Source organism: Mesoplodon mirus, assembly GCF_964341445.2.
Source record: "Mesoplodon mirus genome assembly, chromosome: 7".
Lineage (NCBI taxonomy): Eukaryota > Metazoa > Chordata > Mammalia > Artiodactyla > Ziphiidae > Mesoplodon > Mesoplodon mirus.
The window spans coordinates 64,689,525-64,713,077 of NC_138983.1; the positions used below are offsets into that span (position 1 = coordinate 64,689,525).

At 34.5% G+C, this 23,553-nt stretch overlaps 1 protein-coding gene across 2 annotated transcripts in view; it reads left to right on the plus strand.

Moving 5' to 3' along the window:
* Positions 1-23,553, plus strand: part of USP47 (ubiquitin specific peptidase 47) — a 123,082-nt gene that overhangs the window by 47,496 nt on the left and 52,033 nt on the right. For both annotated transcript variants that reach the window (XM_082627903.1, XM_082627904.1), the window contains 7 exons: positions 1,029-1,232; positions 4,581-4,694; positions 6,118-6,256; positions 11,396-11,492; positions 15,523-15,668; positions 16,223-16,302; positions 18,279-18,428. In XM_082627903.1, coding sequence (XP_082484029.1) covers positions 1,029-1,232; positions 4,581-4,694; positions 6,118-6,256; positions 11,396-11,492; positions 15,523-15,668; positions 16,223-16,302; positions 18,279-18,428 — 930 coding nt within the window. The remainder of the gene's footprint in view (positions 1-1,028; positions 1,233-4,580; positions 4,695-6,117; positions 6,257-11,395; positions 11,493-15,522; positions 15,669-16,222; positions 16,303-18,278; positions 18,429-23,553) is intronic.

Sequence of the window (23,553 nt, forward strand, 5' to 3'; positions counted from 1 at the left end):
GCTATTGCCATGATCTTAAAGTAAGATTCTGATTGCTGCAGGCAGGATTAAAGAGAAAAGGAATAGTTCAAGAGATATTCAGATGATAGAAATGATAGAATTTGGTGATTATGTGAGTTGAAGAAGAGGGAAGAAATGAGGAAGGTGCTCCTCTCTGGTTTCAGCAGCTGGTAGATGATGGTACCATTAATTGAGTTGGGCATTACAGGAGGAGGGAAAGAACTTCTTTCACCAAGGTGCCTGATGTAGCCTACTACTGCTGTGGAAAATAGGAAAAAGAGTCGTGTCCTTCAACAGCTTGAGGGAAGGCATAGCTTCTTTGAGAAAGTCTCCTTTAAAATTTTTTTCTCTGATTTATGTACTATATAAAAAAGAATGAAAAAAATTGTGACCCCTAACTCCCTTCTACATTGGTAATTGAAAAGTATTTTTTCCTTGCTTTCCTTTACCCCTCTGCTGTCTGATCTATTTGGGTAAGCTTGTCAGCTCCTAACACACTGATAAATGGGGCTTTTGGACTTTTGGTCTGTGGGTACAACAAAGTAAAGGTCAGGATGCCTGATTGTTTTTATCCTTTAGTTATGGATTTTGCAATCTTAGACAATCCTCATTGCATTTCTACACAGTTCTCTTTCTGTTTCATCAGGAAACCCAGAAATGCTTGATTTGACTCTGCTAGCATAGTAGTGACACATTTTTAAGGATCAGATTTTGTTATTTTCAACTGAAAATTGCTCAAGTAAACTTGTCTTCATGGGCTTGTTGATCATTGATTTACAGCCTTAAAAGGTGAAAGCAAATATCCACAAGAGCAATGGTTGATTCTTAAATATACCCCAGTTTTTCCAAAACAAACATATATGGTGCTTTATATGTTTGACATATTCATTAGAGTATATTTCAGCCATAAAACAGTAGTATTCACACAGAGAAAATAGTATTTTGTGGGGTTTTTTTTCGTTTAATCATAGAAAACATAATTATATTTTTTCTTTAAAGATAAATCTTATATTTTTTTTAAATTTCAGGTAGAAAATGCTGCTGAAGAACCAAGAGTCTTATGTATAATACAAGATACTACTAATTCAAAGACAGTGAATGAACGGATCACTTTAAATTTACCAGCTTCTACACCTCTCAGAAAGCTCTTTGAAGATGTGGCCAACAAAGTAGGCTACATAAATGGAACCTTTGATTTGGTGTGGGGGAATGGAATCAATTCTGCTGATATGGTAAAACTCTAAACTGAAAGCATCTTCTCTTAAGCTGCTAATAATATTATAGTCATTGTTGTTGTTTTTAATGGTATACTAAATCCTGGAACCCTTCTTAATATTGTAAGCAGGACTATAGAGTCTGTGTGCAACTCGATATTTGGATCCCTCTTCATCACTTTACTTTCATTCTAGATTCAGCATTTGATTATCTTAAAGTTTGTACAATGTCATTTCATTACTTTTTTTATTCATGTAAGATGATTATCATAATATTGTGTCATCTATGGAAAATTTTCCAACATTTACTGAATGGGATATTCATTTTAAATAATTAAGTGAAAACAGGATATAAAATCATATGTATTTTATAACCTAATTTTTGGAAAAGAAGGGAAAATGTATATAGAAAGAAAAAAGTAATAGAAGGACTTACACTCCAATATTAACAGAGATTATGCACCAGATAGAGTGGTAAACACCTGATCAGGAAGGTTGGTGGTATCATGACTTCAGCTTCAAAGACATCACAGTAAAGTTTTAGAGACAGGTATATCAAAAAATAATTACACTAAGATGTTTTAAGTATTATTAAGTATGACTTATTAGTTTGCTGTAAGTGCAAAGAGGAGGCACTGACCAATTTTGCATGGGAGAGTGGCAAAGGGGATTGTTGAGTTGGATCTCATCTGTATTTTAGAATAGTATTCTAAATAGTCTTTTTTCTTTCCTCTCAGTCCAAATTCACCCTGCATACGATTGCTAGAATTATCTTCAGTCATCTTAAATCATAGTACTCCTGTCACCTTCCAGTTTAGAAATCTTTAATGACTGCTCACTGCCCTGATTAAAAGTCATATTCCCTAAGTTAGCATTCAAGACAATTGGTCCTTTAAATCTAATCTTAGCTCTCAGATATTGGAATAATTTATTTTCTTAACACAAAATTTCATACTTCTCTATCTCCATGTTTTTGCTTATGTTACCTCTTCCTCTCCTATACCATTGCTGCTCTTAAAATTTCCAGGAAAATACCTTTAAAGGCAAATGAATTGAATGTGTATCCTGATCATATTTGGAGGGCATAGTTTTAATTGGCTCTGCAGAAGAATAAAAGGTGTTGGGTGTTGCTTGATTTGCCTTTAGAATTGATGATATTTTGCCTTCTATTCCATAATATATTTATGATTTTTTAAAATGTAGAACTAGTGTTTTTAAATGGGAAAAGAATCTGAAAAAGAATAGCTATATGTACAACATATGTATAATCGAATCACTTTGCTGTACACCTGAAACTAAGCAACATTGTAAATCAACTATAATATAAAATAAAAATTTTTTAAAAAGTGTACTTACAAAAAAAAACACCCTAGTGTTTTAAATTAGCCAACTTTCCCCCTCTGAAATTGGTCAGTAAAATTGGTAGTCCAACAAGTTATACAAAGAGAAATGATATTTAATCTGAAACTTTGAATATTCTCTTTTACATTACGGTATAACTTCTAGTGTTGCCTCTTTTTCGATTTAAAGGATAGTTCTATACTGTCTGCCCAAGTCCTGTTTATCTCTTACTTTTAAGAAGCCTTACTTGATGTTTCTTCATGCCACTTTAAAAGTAATCTTTCTCTTTGTCCTCCTATTGCACTTTTTATTCTGCTATGCCACTTATAGTCTTTTTATTATAGTTGTTATTCATTTGTGTCTTTCCACTTGATAGAATATATTTTGATGGCTAGGACCTCATAGTATAGTTTTGTATCCTCCAAAGATACTATCCCTAGGCACTCAAAAAGTGTTTGTTAAATTAACATCTGCTATAACACTATGCCAGGATTAACTATTTTTCTTTCTTCAGCTGTGACTGTTCTTAAGTACTTAATTTTTGTGTCTTAATATGCCTACCGTACATTTCTACAAGTATACTCTTACCTGCTTACTGTACAATGCTGCATGTATGCTTCTTTGAAAACCTAATTCATTTATCTACTCACCATCTCATACACACAGACACACATTTATTGAGGTAAAACCCCTATGTGTTCTAGCTGTATCATCTGATCTTTTATGCCTGAGAGATGCTGAGGGATCTGGTTCCTGCCAGAGAATATAAGGGACCCAAAGATACCTTTCTTCCTTTCAAGTGGCTTCTCTTAGCTTCTGGTTCTCTGTCCTGTTTTTCTCATGGATTTCTAGATGTGATCCAAAGTGAGATTATATGTTTATTTTATTAACACTTATTTTATGCTTACTGTGTACCTAGTATTGTTCTGATACTAGACTTTATACAAATATAACCTCATTTAATCCTTTTAACCACACTATGAGGTAAGTGCTATCACAGCCTCATAGGTGAGGAAACTGAGTCATGGGGAAGTGAAGTAACTTGCGCAGAGTCACACAAATAGCAAGTGGCAGAATCTCTTATAGTTAATTTTTTTGTCCTTAATACCTGTGCTTTTATATAATGTTCATTTTGTAAGAAATAAAGGCATCTCCATAAAATAAGTCCTTCTAAGGAGATATTCCTCATGTCTTTGAAACATTAAAAACATTTCTTAATGAACAAAATAGTTTTAAAACAAAAGAGCAGGGCATTCATCCCATCCCTCATTTTTCTCAACAGTGGACTGGAATGTTGGGTGAGTATGGTTTAGAGCATGCAGAGCTCTGTCTCTCATCCACCAACTAGAATGTATCAGAATGACAGCCAGGGTTTAAATTGCCTACCAGATAAAAGAGTTAGGTGAAGACTAAACATGTTAGATGTTTAGTTTTCAAAGGAGTGATCACTTCTATCACCCTGGGATCCTCTGAATCCTGGCAGTGGACTTGAAATAGGTATCATTTACTAGGACAGGCTTTTCCTTCGAGGGTCTTTCTGAAGGTGCCCATTTTTTAATGTTACATAATTATTTGGGTTGGGTTGCTTAGTGTGTTTCCTTATGTGGGAATTCTCATTATATTCCTATACCAAAACATGTTTTTACAGTTTTTAGTGATATAAAATAATCTTCAGTTAATTTTCATGAAAACCCATTGAATACTATATTGCATACATTTTAGAGAACATGGAAACAAATGTTTACAGTTCTTTTTTTGTGTAGTACTTCAGTTTTTTAGATGTTGGGAAATGTGAACAGCTGGGATACCTGTCAGTATATGCCCTGTCACTGGGCTTAGCCATTCCAGTTCCTGAATAGATGAGTTAATTCCAAGCCTAGATTAACAGAATTTATCAGAATCTTCATTAAAAAAAATACTGTTTAAGCCCAATAATTGTAGATATGTGTCTATTTACATATTGCTTGTTTTATTATTATAATTAATGTTTCTCATAATCTGAGATATCTTATTTTATGCCTGTAGGCTCCACTGGATCATACCAGTGACAAGTCTCTTCTTGATGCTAATTTTGAGCCAGGAAAGAAGAACTTTCTGCATTTGACAGATAAAGATGGTGAACAGCCTCAAATACTGCTGGTAAACTCTTTAGAAAGCCCTATAGTCATAATTTTTGTGCACTGTCACCTACTACTTGGGAAGCAATTTTCCAAAGGAAGGAGGAGAGATGTGTTTTGCAATTTATATATAATAAATTATTTTTCTGTTTTCTGTTGGCTTGTATGTATGTTAACATGGTTACACTGGGCATCCATAGCAGTTTGTTTGTGTATATAGTCTCTTGCCACACTGAGAATCACCACTAGAACAGGGATGGGGATGAGTCTAGGATCTCCTACTGTGTTTCAGTGGCCTTTTGTTTGGTTAAGCATTTGCTTGGTTGGTGTAAATCTTCGGCAGTTTTGCCCAGGTTTTCTGGTATTTTGGTAGAGGAACAGACCCCCAGAATTATCTACTCTGCTGGTTTTGCTCCCACTCCCCATCCCCCACCCCCCATTTTTTTGGAATGACTAGTTTGTAAATTCTATGCTTTATTTCTGTTCTTTTACTGTTTGCTGCAATTCATATTTCAATAGCCTTTCCTGTCTGGTTCAGTGGCTTTAGTGATCGTCAAATCCAGTAACTCCCAATTTGAGAGAGATTCATTGAAAAAACCTGGTCTGATTTACCTTGCTGCTTTACAGACTAAGGAAACTCACACAGAGTTTATGGACTTTTTCAGAACGCTTCTCTTTAATGAAACTTTCCTCAGGAAAAGTTCTTCTGTTTGATGCTTTTCATTTAGAAGTCTGTTGTGAATTAGAATGCCTCTGTGGACAGTAGACAGTAATTAAACACAGGACATCCATACAGAAGCAATGCCAGAATATGTTCTGACTTTCCTTAATCTCATTGTTTATTTTTATGACATCATGAGAAGATTTTGATTAGTCTGACATTGAAACTAAGTTAGCTATTAATTGGGGGATTCATGTTTTAAAATGTTTAGTAATTAGTCTTCAGCTCTTAGTTGCTTGTGCTGATTTTATATCCCTTACTCCTTTTGGACATCTTCCTCATTAATAGGAAGTTTCTTATTGGAGACAATAGGAGGCTGTCCATTTCATTCAAGACTTATTGAGTGTCCCCTACCTTTCAGGCCTACTTAGCAAGGATGATGTAAAAATAAATTATAAACTCTGTCATTAAGGAGTTCACAATTGTACTCTGATTAATTAGTACCAGAAATCTCCTCTCTCATGTAAACAAAATTTGAAAAAGAATTAAATAAAATTGAGAAAGTAAGAACTTTGGAAGGAGACCTAAGCATTTTTCCAAAGTGTGTTATATTAGGCATCTTTCAAACCTTCCTACAGGAAATAGTGAGTGTATATACTGTGAATGTTTTGGTGGTACCAGTAATGCCTTGTCTTTTTTTCATTGCCTCAGGAATTAGTATGCCTTTTTTCATTGTTTTAGCAATATTTACCACTCAGTAAATATTGGTTATGCTGCATTTTAGGAGGATTCCAGTGCTGGGGATGACAGTGTTCATGACAAATTTATAGGTCCACTTCCAAGAGAAGGTTCTGTGGGCTCTACCAGTGATTATGTCAGCCAAAGCTACTCCTATTCATCTATTTTGAATAAATCAGAAACTGGTAAGATATATTATTGTTGTCATTATTGTATTTTCATAAAATCATAGGGCATTAATCCAGAGTAACCTTAGCAATCTCAAGCCTAATCTTCTCATTTTATGGATTAGAGAAAACAGACCCAGAGCAAGATCACTAGTTAGCAGAAGCAAAGTTAGAACAAGAATGTGGTTTCTCTTTCCCTCAACCCATTGTTATTTTTACTGTATTGTTACTGCCATTATATATTAAAAAATATTAAATATTGGATGTTGAAGGAAGACTTTTTCTGTTTGATAATTTTCTATCTTGAATTTAATCTTAAATTTTTGAAGTTGACTTCCTCTGGAAAGGAATGTATCTCCATGTGCATTGGAATAGACTATGGCAGATACTTTCATGTGGAAACAGATGGGCCAGGCTTATTTTATCAGAACTACTGTGTTATCTTCTAATTTAATCTAATCATATGTTTGAAATTAATCATGTAATTTAAAAATTCCTGTTAGCTTTTTTCTGAATATGTTTAAACCTATATTTTTGAATTTTTTTCAGTTTATTGAGCTAATGGAATTGCTTTATTTATGCAGTTTTATATTTATATATGACTGGTTAATTGCCTGAAAATATAATCTGGATACTTTCACATATCATTTTATCTTAAAACAAACATTTTCAGTAGGTAGTATTCATGTTAAAAGAAATGGAAACAGGCTTAGAGAAGCCTTTGATTATATAGCTAGTTAATGGTATTTCATGTTAGGTATGGCTTCAGAGTGTTTACTCTTAGAACTTTAAAACAGAGATGACTGTAAATAGTAGACACAAATATCTAGTATAAAAAGAAAACTGTAGAGTAATATTGTAGATTTTGTTTTAATGTGTTCTGTAATCTTCCACTTACTATATTTTGTAATTGAAATGTAGAATAATTTCCTCATAGCTAATCTTTTGTACAGGCTTAATGATGTATTTGTTCTGAAAATGGTAAAAGCTGGTCGTGTTTGGTATTTAGGATCATTTATATCAATAGAACTTTTTGCAGCAAACTACCAAGAATAAAAGAGAATGACAAAGTATCTTTTCTCATTATACTGTCTAGAGTATAGTGACTCTCAAATTTTTATTTCTTTAAAAATCATTTGGAGATACTTGTTAAAAATGTAGGTTCTGAGGCATTACTCCGCCAAATACTAAGTTAGTTGCTCTGCAGTAGACTGGATAAATTGCATTTTTAAAAAATAGATACCCTAGATTATTATGAGATAGTTGGAATACTTAGAAAAAGTTCCAGATTTAACAAGTTAGGATTCTTGAAATTTTTGCTGTGTATTCTGACAACCAACTCAGTCCTTATGCAAGAAGTATTTACAGAACTCCTACTTTGTGCTGAGTACTGTATAGCTCTCTGATGCCTGTAAATTCCTAGAGACTAAAGCATACTTTAAAAAAAAAGTTCTCCTATTATACGAATGTAATACATGTTCATTGTTGTATTGTAAAATGAAAAAAGTGGAAATCACTGACAGTACTATTAACAGAAACTGCTTTAATGATTTTGCTTATTTTTGTCTTATCTTTCCTTCATCTGAATGCTTTTAAGAAAATGGGGAAATCATGTTGCAAGGAGAGTTTTAATATATATTTTTTTGTGTAATACTATATGAGGAGCATTTTTCAATGTTATTAAATAGTATTTTAATATGGGTTTTAAGTGGCTGAAGAATAGTGTTTCATTATATGATTTAGATAGTTAAACTGTAATTATTACTTATGTTATGATGACCATACTTATACATAAGTTTTTATTTTCATCTGTGATTATTTCCTTAGAATAAGTTCATAGAAGTTGAATTACTAAGTTGAAATTTATTAAAAATATTTTTAGAGGACTTTGATATACATTGCCATGTAATCATAGTCTTCATTCCCAACTATTGTTCCTCATGCAGCTCTTTTCCCTACCAGTACATTTTCCTCCGGTGTTCTGGGGTACTGCCTTTCTGATTTAAAATAATCTGTACACGGGCTTCCCTGGTGGCGCAGTGGTTGAGAGTCCACCTGCCGGTGCAGGGGACATGGGTTCGTGCCCCGGTCCGGGAAGATCCCACATGCCCGTGAGCCATGGCCGCTGAGCCTGCGCGTCCAGAACCTGTGCTCCACAGCGGGAGAGGCCACAACAGTGAGAGGCCCGCGTACTGCAAAAAAAAAAAAAAAAGAAAAAAAATCTGTACACATCCAAAGAAGCTGGGGTTCAAAAAGTGTTCTTTTTTAAAAATATTTATTTATTTGTTTATTTGCACCAGTTCTTAGTTGTGGCACACAGATCTTTGTTGCTGCATGTGGGATCTTCATTGTGGCACGCAGGATCTTTAGTTGTGGCATGTGGGATCTTTTTAGTTGCGGCATGCGGGATTTAGTTCCCTTAGTTCCCTGACCAGGGGTCGAACTCGGGCCCCCTGCATTGGGAGTGCGGAGTCTTAACCACTGGACCACCGGGGAAGTCCCAAAAAGTGTTTTGTTACTGACTACTGAATTTGCATTTTCCTTAAGAAATTATTGTAAATGTACAAAATGTTTTTATTGAAAAATGCTCTCATGATTTCAACTCAGGGCTGTAAGAAAACATTTCTCCATAATGCAGTGAGGCTGAGGACTTAACATATTCTTTCCTGTCTCCCTTGCCTACCAACTGCTCTGGTAGCCAGCCACTGTTGATAGGAGATGGTTGGGGGTCGGGGGGACTTTTAAGGAATAAGGAGTGAATTGAAGGCTGCTGTGGACTCTCAGGTGATTAGAAACCACATGACTGAGGTATTTCATCATTTAAAACCGAGATATCTTTCCTTGGGCAGTTTCTTTCACAATTCTTTTCGTTTTATTTTATCTACTTTAGGAGTTGGCCAGTTTCATTCTACTTCATTTGACCTGTTCGAGTTCTCATTCATTTCTTGTTGGTTCTGTTCAGGATTTCTTTCTGCATTTGCCCTCTGCAGAATGGCATGTGTTCTTATGTTCTTCTCCCTTAACTAGCTTGTACTTATAATATTGATTCATAACTATTTCAGATAGAGGACCCACTTGATAACATTTATCATTTGAAATTTGCTGATTTAGACAATGCATAATGACAAAAGATTTCTATTCAGTAACATTTTATCTTACTAATCTCACTAAAACCTTCATACTTTTGGAAAATAATAGTACATTTATTTGAGACACTGTTCATTCTGTTTAAATATGGTGCTGAGTCAGGTACAAAAGACCACAGGTTTCTATATGATTCTTATTGCTAGTGGTAAAGTAAACAGCAGTGGCAAAAATTATTACTCCCTCCTTCCCTTACAGCCCTCCCCCGCCACCCTTTTTTAAGCCCAGGGAAGGGAAACAAAGTCACAAATAAATGATACATGATTGGTCTTAAGGTACACAAAGAACAATAGTAGTATTCATTTACCTTTTAAGGCTGCAGGTAGAGTGGTTGTCCCTGACTGTTGAGGAATTGAGGGAAGGAGATGGAGAAGAAGGGAAATCCCAGGCAGCCTCAGCTGAGAAGAAGGTGCAGAACAACCTGGTCTCCTTGCTTGAGTGCTGTCGTTTATGGGAAAGAGTCCCTTTGTATAACCTAAGAATGAAATAATGCTTTTTATTATTAACAATCAGTCCAAATATCTTACAGATTTGTATTACTTGTAAGTCATATGCACTTCTCCCTCATGTGCACCTGCTGCTATGCTAAGTAGTAAGATAGATAGAGAAATCAGATTTGACCCCTCCCCTCACAGTCTGTTAGGGAAGCCATACAGGTAAATAAACAATTATAGAACAGAGTAGGACAGGGTGTTGTGAGAACAACTCAGGTAGGGCATGCTGGTTAGGAATTGAAGCAGTTTATAAGTATATAACAATGTAGAGTAAATATATAAACATATATACATAGTATTCTTAAAGATGAAAGGCACTAGAAATCAAAGCTCGAACCTTAGTCCAGAGTGAACGATAGGTAGCTACTTGGTCTCTTCTTAGAATTGTACAAGTGCAGATAGCATGGAATCTATTCCTCTTTTCCACAACTGACCAAGGTTCATTGTGCATTTGTTGGTCCTTTCATCACCTTCATTAGCAATATAGTTTATCCACAGTGTTTACCATTTCTTAAGATATTTTTGTTAATTCTTGGGAAATTGAAAAAGTATTTCAAAAAGCTTCAGTGAACGCCTTTGGCATGTATTGAGAAAAGATTTAAGTTTTTTTGAGATAACCAAGTCTTTCAGTATTAAGTGGGAGTAAATAAGTTTAATTATTAAGCAATGTGTTTACCACATTTTACTAAAATAATGAGGTATAATAAAGTGATGAGGCTGATTTGTGTGCTATGTGTACCTCATAAACTGGGCCTGAAGTCTACTTCAAAGGAGAAGTTCCGAAAATGTTCTCAACAGTGGTAGCCATTTCCAATTAGGTATATAAAGCTAAGTACTTAAATAGTTCACTTGACTTTTGAATGCATGTAAGTCTCTCCTTTCCTTCTCCCCCTCCCTCTGTTCTCCCCTACCTCCATCTCTGAGTTCTCCTCTTACTTTAATAGTCACTCTTTGCGTAGCCTGCTGATCTGTGGGATTTCATACTTCGTGGGTATGTTAAAACAGTGGAAGTCACTTTGAGTTTGTATTCAGTGAATTTATCTCATGTTGTTAATTCTTGGTAGAAATTGGTTTATGGGGCCTGATGACTGGGATAACTGGTTCGGTACTGTCTTCATTTGTTGGGTATATATGATGTTTAAAGTGAATATGTTTATACTTTTCCATTTTAATACACAACTTTTAGATTTGGTGAACAAAGATTATTTTTGTCAAAAAATACTTTATTAAACATAACCCTTTTAAAGTTTTATTAAATGCTATGTAATATCCATGTGTATCTCTGGACATATAGCAAGATGTCCAAAGATCCTGACTTTTTCTGAGAAATAAGGTTTACATAGTGCACATATTAGCAAAGAGATCTTTCTTAGGTGCTGTTGAAAAAATTGAAATAATTTCCAACTGTAACCCTAACCTCTCAATTTTTACTGTGTAGTAAATTCTTATTAAGTTTTCTTTTCATTAATTTTTTGATGTAAATGCTGATTTATGTATATTTGTGTGTTTTTTTTTAAAGGATATGTGGGATTAGTAAACCAAGCAATGACTTGCTATTTGAATAGCCTTTTGCAAACACTTTTTATGACTCCTGAATTTAGGAATGCATTATATAAGTGAGTATTCAAAAAAATTCTATAAATAAAATTGATTTAAGAATGAAAATATAGTTTTTAACTAATTAAGTCTGTCTACCTTCTTGCACTTATTTGTTAAGTTTGGGGCATCTCTCACTTCTTAAAACATACCTTGAATAGTAAATAAGAAAAGGATCTTATGAGAGACGAGCATATGAAAAATTTGTGGGGAGAGAGAATCAGAAGTGCAGAGACAGCAAAAGGATAAAATTGATAAGATTTATGTTTAAGATAAATTATTGTATTTAAGCTTCCTCACTTTTAGCTTTAATGCCTTTGTGAAGAAATAAGTTATCTGCTTTTGGAGATAATCTGGATGTGTAAACCATATTCTTTTTTTCCTCCACCTCTCAATTTAAGAAACAAAGTTGTCTTTTTAAGCTTGCAGATTTTGTTTTTAATTAAAATACAATGCAGCTGTTCTGGTGGGGTGTGTGTGTGTGTGTGTGTGTGTGTGTGTGTGTGTGTGTGTGTGAGTGTGTGAGAGAGAGAGAGAGCGAGAGAGAGAATGTATTTTTAAAAGAATGTATATATATCAGATACTTTAAAATGCTCTATGGAGGAAGTCCATATTTAAATAAACCCTAAAGTCAGACATTTATTTTTATGAGTATCCTATTATAATACATTTAATACACTCTCACTTTGTGTATTTCTTTACAGTATACATAACTTATTTTTTAAGACATTTTAAAGTATAAATAAACTGATTTTTTTCTCCTTTTTGTGTTACTTTTGAGTAACATCTTTGTAATTACTGTAAATATGTATTTAAACTATTTTTGGAACTTTTGATATTACAAACAACATTATATTACCATTGCATTTATATGTAAGCTCATCATCTGAATTTACTTGTAAAAATTGGCCTGTTTTTCATTCAGCAAGTATTTGTTACCTAGTGTTTATATACTAGACATTTGGTAGAGAGAGATGAAGTTAGAAATAAGATCTTTGTTTTTAAGTAATTCACAGATCTCTTCACAGTAGCAATATATGTATGTATAAAATAGTTTAAATAACATTTAAGGATGGCTAAATACCATGAGAGTTTAGAGAGAAGGGAGATTAATGAAACTTGGAGAAGTGGCTTAGAAGAGCAAGTAGAACTTGAGGTAGGTCATGAAGATAGGTATGGTTTGGCCAGGTAGAGACGAAAAAGAGGGCCTTGTAGATAGGAGGACTTTCAAGAGCAAAACTGAGTAATAGTAATTGCTACCTAAATGTTTGTTATTGTTAGTTTGTATCAGGTACTGTTCTGAGCACTTTACATATAGACTCATTTAATTCTGATGGTAACTGTACGAATTATTGAATACATGCTGTTATCCACATTTTACAAAGGAGGTAAGTGAAGACACAGGTTAAATAGTTTGCCAGAGGTCACACTGCTAGAAGTAGCAACCCACTAGATGCCAGAATTTCCATTACCCTATTCGACCTGTATTGTAGTTAATGCCACTAAGTACAATATATTGCAGGGGCCTCCAGGAGATCTGCTTAAATGGAGTTTTTGTCAGAGTACTGGAAGATGAGGTTAATAGATGAAATCTAGAGCTTGTCCTCAAAACTAGAACAAACTCAGTAGTCCATGATAATGTGCTTTCTCTGGGGAGTGTTGCTTAGGAACAGGGATCCCAGGAGCTTAACCATGAGTTCCACCCTAGAAGAGGTCTGTAAACATATAGCTCTGTGGAGAAGAGTAAGAGCATAGCCAGATTGATTCAGCAAACATATGTTGCACACTTATTGTGTGCCAAGCACTCTTTTAGGCACAGAGATTACAGTGGTGAATAAGACAGAGTCCCTCCCTTAGACCTTCTGTAGGTCAGCCAATAGAATGAGCTCATTTCACAGTCATGTATGCCATGAAGAAAATGATGGCAGTATGGAAAGAATAACTAACTGTCAAGACGTAGGGTGAGTAGTTAGGGAGGACCCCTCTGAGGAAATACCACAGAATAGACTTGACAGGAGTCAGTCCTGTGAAGATACAGGAGAAGAACATTCAAGGCAGAAGAAACCGTAAGTGCAAAAGCCTTTGAGGATCAAAAATCCATTGTGACTGGAGCCCAGTGAGTGGAGGGGGAGTGAGAGATAAGATTAAAGAGGATGCTTAGAGATTGTGAAAAGAGAATGAAGCTTTTTGCAGGTGGGGAAACAAAGCCCAAGAGCCTGATGATGTTTCATAATGTAGAACTAAGGAAGGAATGGCTCCTTTAAGAAACTGGACCTCGCTGGGCTACAGACAGGGTAGCACTAGCATGAAGGATAGAGTCTGTTTATTTTCTTCACTTGCTACATAACAGCCAGAGAGAACCTACCACTTTAGGTGTGTAGGCATGAATTATGGAAAATTTCAAAATATTAAAAAATAGTGAAATAGTATAATGAACCCCTCTGTACCCATCACCCAGCTTTGGATATTATCAACTCATTATCAATCTTTTTTTGTCTATAATCCTCCATTCTGATTATTTGGAAGCACATACCCAGTCATATCATCTGTAAATTATATCTCAGGTCACTGCTAAGATTTCCCTGATTGCTTCATAATATCTTTTTTAAACATTCTGTTCAAATCACGATCTAAACAAGATCTGTGCATTGAAATTGATTGATAAGACTCTTAACCTAGAAATGCACACCAAAACTACAATGAGGTGTCACCTCACACCCGTCAGAATGGCCATCATCAAAAAAAATCTACAAACAATAAATACTGGAGAGGGTATGGAGAAAAGGGAACCCTCTTGTACTGTTGGTGGGAATGTAAATTGATACAGCCACTATGGAAAACAGTATAGAGGTTCCTTAAAAAACTAAAAATAGAACTACCATACGACCCAGCAATCCCACTGCTGGGCATATACCCTGAGAAAACCACAATTCAAAAAGAGTCATGTACCACAATGTTAATTGCAGCACTGTTTACAATAACCAGGACATGGAAGCAACCTAAGTGTCTGTCGACAGATGAATGGATAAAGATGTGGCACATACATACAATGGAGTATTACTCAGCCATAAAAAGAAATGAAATTGAGTTATTTGTAGTGAGGTGGATGGACCTAGAGTCTGTCATACAGAGTGAAGTAAGTCAGAAAGAGAAAAACAAATACCGTATGCTAACACATATATATGGAATCTAAAAAAAAAGAAAATGGTTCTGAAGAACCTAGGGGCAAGACAGGAATAAAGACGCAGACGTAGAGAATGGACTTGAGGACATGGGGAGGGGGGAGGGTAAGCTGGGACGAAGTGAGAGAGTGGCATGGACATATATACACTACCAAATGTAAAATAGATAGCTAGTGGGAAGCAGCCACATAGTACAGGGAGATCAGCTCAGTGCTTTGTGACCACCTAAGTGGTAGGGTAGGGAGGGTGGGAGGGAGACGCAAGAGGGAGGGGATATGGGGATATATGTATACGTATAGCTGACTCACTTTGTTATATGGCAGAAAGTAACATAACATTGTAAAGCAATTATACTCCAATAAAGATGTTTAAAAAAAAAGAAGACTCAATTGGCTTTTAATCCCCTTTGATCTTTTTTCCACATTGCAATTTATTCCTTGAAAAAATATATATATATCAAAAACTGATGGCATTTGTCCTATAGTTTTTCAGTTTGGATTTTGATGGTTGAGTGCCATAGTGTCATTTAATATTCTGTTCCCTGTATTTTTGTGAGTTAATAATTAGGACAAGAATCTTGACCAGATTCAAGTTCATCAATTACTTTCAAATGACCTTTGCCTTTTATTCATGTTGCCTTCTTATGCCTTTTCTTGTGAAAGTCTTAACTTTTTTCTAAATTTATTAATTAGAGAAAGACTAATGTTTCATTAGATATTAATAGCTTCAGTTAATATCCAAAGCCCCCAGAGTTAAGATCTTAAAATTTGTTATGATAATATTAATTATATTAAATATTAAATTTAAATATTAAATAATATTAATTATGATATTTTGTAGATAATTTTCAAACATTTCATTTCAATAGGTGGGAATTTGAAGAATCTGAAGAAGATCCAGTGACGAGTATACCATACCAACTTCAAAGGCTTTTTGTTTTGTTACAAACCAGCAAAAAGAGAGCAATTGAAACCACAGATGTTACAAGGAGCTTTGGATGGGATAGTAGTGAGGGTACTAATTCTCTTATAATGATAAGTATTTGTAATAGTCAAAGGAATTCTGAGAGACCGTATTATAAACAAATGACACATATTAACATCTTAATTAACTTTACCTTAAACCTTTTGATTGCTTTTTGCTGGCATTTAAAAATAACTTATTTTTAAAATTTAAGCTCTGAGGCATAAATTTTTGATCAATTAAAATTTTCTTGTAAAGTAAGTTTGGTTATACTCTATTTTTATTTACTTAAGCTAAAATTTTAAAAGGGTGTTGGCTTAGATTTTTATTAACATATTTCTTGACTCTACAGTGAAAAATAACAAAAATAGCAAATATTGTAGCACTATAGAGCATATGCTATTTATAAAGTGATGAGCTCTTGTGATTCTTTTCCTTGTGATTGCCTTTTTATGACTATAATGTATATTTTGTGTTCTTTTTAAATTTAGCATTATTTTATGTAGATGTTTCCATATTTCTGACAATTTGCTTTTAAACAACAAATTAATGCTACATTACACTAAGTTAATAGCTCTTTTTAATTAAATTTTATCTTAAAATAGCTTGGCAGCAGCATGATGTACAAGAACTGTGCAGAGTCATGTTTGATGCTTTGGAACAGAAATGGAAACAAACAGAACAGGTAATTTATCTGTCAGGTTGAGGGGAGTGTTTTCTAATAAATTATTCATTACCTTACAGTGACTTTATTCTATTGGAATGTTTTAAAACTTGGGCATTAGTCCAGTTGTCAAAGTACTGACAATTTCCTCGTCTTTACAAGAAGTTGGGCCCTGTGATCTAGATGATCTCTTTTTAGCTAAGAACTAGGTAATTCATACATGTGTGTGTGTTTTGGGGATGATTTTTGGACAGTGTTTTCAGATATTTGCTAAGTAAATTAGAGGGCTTATCTGTAACACATTATAAAGTATACATTGTAAAGTATATTCATCTAGCATTACCTTCTTTTTGACCAGTCAGGTATAGTCATGCTTTTGACACTTAGGATCCTTGTTAATCTGACCCTATTCTTCTTATCCAGTGGAAGGAGGAGCAGGTTAGAAATGGGAGAATATTAGATATATCATTGGGGTGAGACATAAGGCTGAACTGGATGGGGCTCAGGACTCAGTACAGAGGAGGGTTTATGCTAGGTGTAGTGATAGAAGATCACTAGGAGTAAAAAAGGGGAAGAATCTGGAAGGTAGCCTGGAGGATCTACTGTCTGACTGGAACTATTATGATGGCTTGGACTAAAGTTTTTCAAATTAGATTGTGATCCATTCGCTTATGAAATCAATTTAGTGAATCAACACCAGCACTTTAAAAAAAAGGAATAAAATAGAAAAGTATAAGAGAAGCATCACATAAGTAAGGGTAAGTATTGTTTTATGCAACTTTTGTTACAGTTATATGTACTGGGTTGCAGTATAAATTATTTTATTACTGTGGGTTGCTATCAAAACTGCTTGAAAAACACTGGATTGAAACACTTATAAATGCCCTCTCAGGTAGAGAAGACATAATCAAATATAACTGGGGCAGGTGAATGAAGAAAGTTTCATTAAATAAATAGTATTAGAGTAGACAGTTATGGTGGATCCTAATTTGAAGGCTTATGAATTCTAGATACTTGAAGAGGTATAAATTTATGAAAGAGGTAAACTGTAATATGATTTCCCTCTTATCTATTCTTACTTAAGAGATGTTGGAAAAAATTTTAAATTCATTTAGTGATCTAGTTTCTCTCCATTATCTATAGGATTGTATTTTCATAACTTTATGTAGATGGTATTGGGGGTGTTTCTTTTTCATAGGTCTGAAGGTACGCTTCCTCCTCGTTACATCCCTATGTGGGTCAACACTTCTATTAAGACCAGCTAGGGCATTCCTTCTGAGTTCCCAAGTTTGGGTACAAGAATCTTGAGGCAAGACATTCACGTGGAGGGTCCTTACTTAGGGAGTTACCTGCCTCCTTTGAGCCAGAATAGCCCCAGTTGGCTAAGTTTGGGGAGTAGGTGAGAGATCCATTCTTTTAGATGAGGATATTTTGAGGGAAATGGAGTTTAAGATTTTTTTTTCAATTTCTGTACATTAAAAAAATTACAGTATATTTTTTCTTAAAATTGTTTTATGTATATTACTGAAAGTTAAGAAGTTTTATTTGTACCTTGAGATAGAGGATATGATTTTAGAAATCAGAATATATTATTGCGAAAGTGGTGGTAATATATGTAAAGCTATAAAAGTAGCCAGTTGTTTAGCTGTGTGATTATCAGTATGCCTAAAATGATGTTATGATGTATTCTCATCCTAATGAAAAGATAATATGGGGCTTAGTAGTGAAATCAGTAATCAACTTATCAACAAAACACATTTTAATAGTGGGATTTTTAATAATGTGAGAATTGAAATAATTTTTGCACATTCTTTATTTTGTTTTTGTTAAACCTTGATTTTTTTCTATAGAATTTTAGATTAGATAAATCTTAAAGCTTTCTAAAACGTCAACAGTAAGAATCAATATCCTTTTGAAAATCATTCTAAAAGGCATAAAATATTGGTAACTTACTTTTAAGGAACGCTTTAAAAAATATAAATGTTCTTACCTTTTAGGCTGATCTTATAAATGAACTGTATCAAGGCAAGCTGAAGGACTACGTGAGATGTCTGGAATGTGGTTATGAGGGCTGGAGAATCGACACATATCTTGATATTCCATTGGTCATCCGACCTTATGGGTCCAGCCAAGCATTTGCTAGTGTGGTGTGTACCTTTCAGCTGACTGCTTGTGTATCCATACACAGAATACATAATAGCACAGTGGTATAATATATCCTAAGGTAAGTATCATCCTAGATACACCTTCTTGGGTTGTTAGACATTCCTGCATTTAAACTAGCAAGATCTAGAAGATTTTTGACCCTTCAGTGAGTCCTAATAGTGCATGTATAAGAGGGGAAGTATATGCAAATATATTGCCTCATGGCTCAATCTTTTATTCTTTCTTAGAGATGACTAGATTATTTCACTTTATCTTTTTTTTTAAAGCTCTAAACAATCTGTTTTATGAATGGTACTTTTTTTTTTTTTTGGCCTTGCCATGTGGCTTATGGGATCTTGGTTCCCCGACCAGGGATTGAACCTGGGCCCTTGGCAGTGAGAGCATGGAGTCCTAACCACTGGACTGCCAGGGAATTCCCTTTAAGTCTACTTCTGTGATTTTTTTTTTGTTTTGAGGGTATTGTTTTGTTCCATTGGAAAAATAACCTCTGTTTTTTATGACAAACAGAGGCCATATTTTTTAAAGAAGCATCCCTATTCTAAAATTTAATTTTAAAATGAGCCAGGTATTATATAAACATAATTTGAAGACTCAGAACTATATGTAATTAACTTAGTTACTTATATATTGAGTATCATATTGGGCGATTAAGATTTTCTCATTCCTCCTTTTGTTATCTATTTTTAACTGCGTTTTGATAATTTTATTATTGCATTTTATTCTTACGTTTGTGTATTGAATTGCTTATACAAAGGGAGAGTTTTGGAAGGAGTTAAGTTGACATTTAAAATTAGAGTTCAGAAGCATTTATTTGAACCTGTTATGAGCCAGGGGAAACTTTCAAAGCTAACTAAGATATCTGAAAAAGTAGAATTTCATCGTGATGTTGCTTTGGATCTTACTTATGCTGCAGTCAAGCCAATGGTGCCTGCAGCTAAAATCAGTGTTCTTAAAGCTAGTCCATACTTTAGCCTCTAAAATAGTGCTACAATATGGTTTAGTACTCTGGCCTCTAGGACAATTGATGCCCTTTCTTTTTTTCTCCTATTTTTATATGACTTACAAGAAATAATCAGCAAGAAGTTAGGGAATCATCAGTGGGAATCCAAAGTAAAAGACCTTTTCTGGATAGCTCCACTGTTTTTCAGTCAGCTTCCTGAATAGATTTGAACAATTTTGTTAAGTGCTTAATATAGTACCCTTTGTAAACTGCCACTCTGGGTATATGAGATTGGCATTGTTTTGAGTGGCTAGTTTTATATTTCATTTTTGTTTTGTTTTTACTTTATTTATTTTGACAGTTTAAGGTAGAAGTGACATACTGAAAAATCATTAACATATGTCTTTCAGTGACTTATTTCCTAGCTCATTTTAAAATATTGGCATTTCTTTAACAAAATATACTAGGGAAATAGTCAGTAGTCCCAAGTGATGTACACTATTTTTTCTACTTTATTTATGAAAGTACTTTTATGTAAGATTTTTCACATATATGTTCAGTTATTTTTTCTTTTTTTTACATATTTATTGTATGTTGAGAAAGCTAGTTTTATTTGTGTTATGTTGGAATCTAATATTTGAGTATTCAGCAAATATAATTGCATAGCTAAATCTATATGTTGTAATTTATTCACCTGCTGAATCGTCACCACTCTCTTCAGTACATTATAGACATAGCAGTGGAATGATTTGGAGGATATTTTTGGCGAAGTGAAAAAAGTCACATTTCTAAATGAAATTCTCCAAATTCTCTCCTGCACTGATACATGGATGACGGTGGTGGTGGTGGTGGAGATTATTCAGTGGGAATTGGAAGTTACAGCTATGAAGCAGTATGTGAGCAGGTTTATAACACACATGCGCTAATAGGGCTTGCAGAAGGGAACCTAAACCTTCCTAGACTTTGCTGGAATCTCTTGAGGGAAATTACAGCAGGTGAAACTACCCAAGATAGGGGTTCTAAGGAGGATACTACCTTCAGAGAACTTTAGTTAGAGGTAAGTGGTTTCCCTTTATTTTATGAATTCAAACTTATAACCTACACTTGTTAAACTGCAGAAATCATCATACAGCATCTAAATTTAGTGTTATATCACTGCTTGCCATTGTGTATTTTGTTAGTTAGTTCTATGTGTTTTAAAAAGAATTTGGTATAAATGTGGATTGTAAATATCTGGTTAAAAGAAGCATTATAAAATCTCATTCAAACTATTATAATATTTGGCCTTAATTTGAGTTGAACTCTTTTAAAATTTATTTTTCTACTTTTATTAAGGGTCTCTGGTATGTTTGCCGAACTGGCTGCATATACATATAAACATACTTGAGTACATGCACACATATATACACACACATACTTACGTACACATACAACATTGATGGTTATATGTTCTGCTTATTATATATTCTCTTTAGTGAGCCACAATACTATAGTTATGTGTGTTCCATGAGGTTAACACCTGGTGTTTAATTTCAGATAATTTAAGTGTGAAGTTCTGTTAAAAATGAAAGTTGTTTTTTTTAAACTTCATCTGAAACATCCAATTTCTGTAGTTGTTTTATCTCCATGTTTAAATAAACTTGAGAATAATATTTAAGGTTAAATTAGAATGGAGTTGCCACTTAGTTAATTTATCATTATAACATCTGTAATCAACTTTCATGGTTATTTTTCACCGTGATTGATAGCAGACTAGTTTTTTAATAAGTGCTGGGAATCACGTGTAGCTTTTTAAAAAGCTTTTCATCCTAATATTTTCTTTGTTGAATCATTTCTTAGTTATTATAACTACAATATTTTTTAAATTTCTGGTCTTCATTTTACCTGGCCAAGTAGTGAAAAGGGTTCTTCTGCCATTCTGTCTCTCAGATTGAGTTCTGTTCAACACTAGTCTCCAATGAGATTTAATAGATGTTTGGGAGAAGGCTTCTGATTAAATAAATTTGGGAAACGGTGTAACTGTAATTCTCTTTGGGAAGTTTACAGTGCATATTTAATTTTAAATGCCCTGAGTGTTCCTGTAGTAGAGAAATTTGTTTAACTGGGTTTAACCAATCTTATCTTTTCTCTGTGGGACATGTCAGTATTTCAAGAGACACTAGCATTCTAAGGAACATATGTTGTGAAGCTCTGCATTAGATTAAGGTGATTTAAGGCAGTCTCTACTTTGTTACATTAACATTTATGTCCTTCGGACCTTGGGGGGGAGTGAGAATACTAAAATACATGTTATAATTTCCTGTTGTTTTACATAGTTTGTTATTAATCCTGAAAAATTAATATCAGCTGAGAGATTATATTAATCTTTTAAAAAACTTGATTCTCAGTGATTTATTAGGTAATTACAACCTTTTATTTTCACTGATTAGAGCTGTCTGCATAAAACCAATCTCTCTGAACTTTATAATCAAAGAAACCTTGAATCTGCTCACTGCCAAGCATATTTGAGAATGTATTATTATAAGAAGATACTCCTAAATACATTCTAATGATACATAAAAATCGGAAATATTTTTATTGGTGAATTATGAAAACATTTCATAAATTAAACAAAAAAGATATAGCCTCATATGTTAGACATTAACTAGGGAAGCTTTTCTACTTAATAGTAGATTTTATTTTTTTAATTTTTTTAATAGTAAATTTTAAACACTATCTTGTTATAGATACCCTTTGCCATGTATTTATTGAGTTGCTTATTCTGTGGCAGGCACTGTTCTAGACCATTTATTTTAGGGTAGTTTTATTTTCTTTTGGGGTAAGGACATTTAAGTATCTGTTTATTATGACAAAATTTCTGAAATTGGATTTAGCTGTATAGTTCCATATAGTGTCTTTGGAAAGATCAGATTATGTATTTGTTCCCTAAGTAAACACAATTTAACGATCGTTTTAAAGTTTTGAATAGAAAATTGTTAAATTCATAAGTATTTACGAAATCGTAAGTGTTCCAAGTATTTAGTGTACACAAGTTTATATCATAAGTGCTACCCTGATTTAACAGGTAATTTGGACATTCTTATATGGCTGGCTTAACCACATAACTCATTTGGATAGTAGAGTAGTCCAAATTTGTCCAAATATGTAAGCATCACATAAAGAAAACTCTTCCACAGACTCTATCCTCATTTTTCCAGGAATTTGTGTGGTTGGACATAGTGGGAACCAGTTTAAAAAGTGGGGACTTCTGCTTTCAGGATGATGAAGTAGATGTACATTGCCCTATTCCTCCTGCTAAAACAACTGAAAATCTTGAACATTATATATAAAATAAACATAAGAAGACTGAAAGGTGGAGAAAAGGCATAAAGACTAGGGACCTCAGGATTCAAGGAATGACATGGGGTGAGTTCCCTGGGTTTTCTTTTTGCCTAATATATCCCAAACTTGAAGATGATGGCAGGCTGGAAATATCAACTAGCACAGACTAGTAAGCCTGCTCTCTCTAGCCAAAAGACTGGGAAAGACAGAAAAGATAGCCAGTAACTGCTATGCTCTAGCCAAACACTGTAGAAAGACTGTGGCCCCAACCCTAACCCATGCCAGCCAAGGCTGAGTAGGGAGCCTAGACTTCCACCCTTATGAAGTTGTAACAAGGCTCTCCAACCCCCAGCTGGGGTGATTTCAGAGAAGATTCAGTAGGGAGGCAGGAGTTTCTTCCCTGCTCAACAGTACTGAACCTCCCCACTGCCATTCTCCCTTTCCCCTGGTTAACTGTCATTAGAGACCATGTGGGGAGCCTGGCCTTACACTCCCACCTAAACAGTAAGGAGGTGCTCCTTTCCCTTCCCACTGGAGTAATGTTAGAGGAGGCCTAGGTGAGAGTCAGGACTTTCACCGCTTCCCAGGAGTAAGGAGGCTCTCCCCCTCCTACTTGTGGTGTCAGTGGAGGCCACAAAGGGAGCAGTAATGAGATACTCCTGCCTCTCACAGCCCAGATGGTGTCAGCGGAGGCCTACTGAGTAGCCAGAATCCCTACCCTTGCCAGCAGTAGTGAGGAACCCCTCCCCACCACCAGTTTCAACATTGGCCAAGTGAAATTGGACTTCTACGCCCACCTGGCAGTAATTGGGCAGGAACCTTTTCCCCAGCTAGAACAGTCTCAG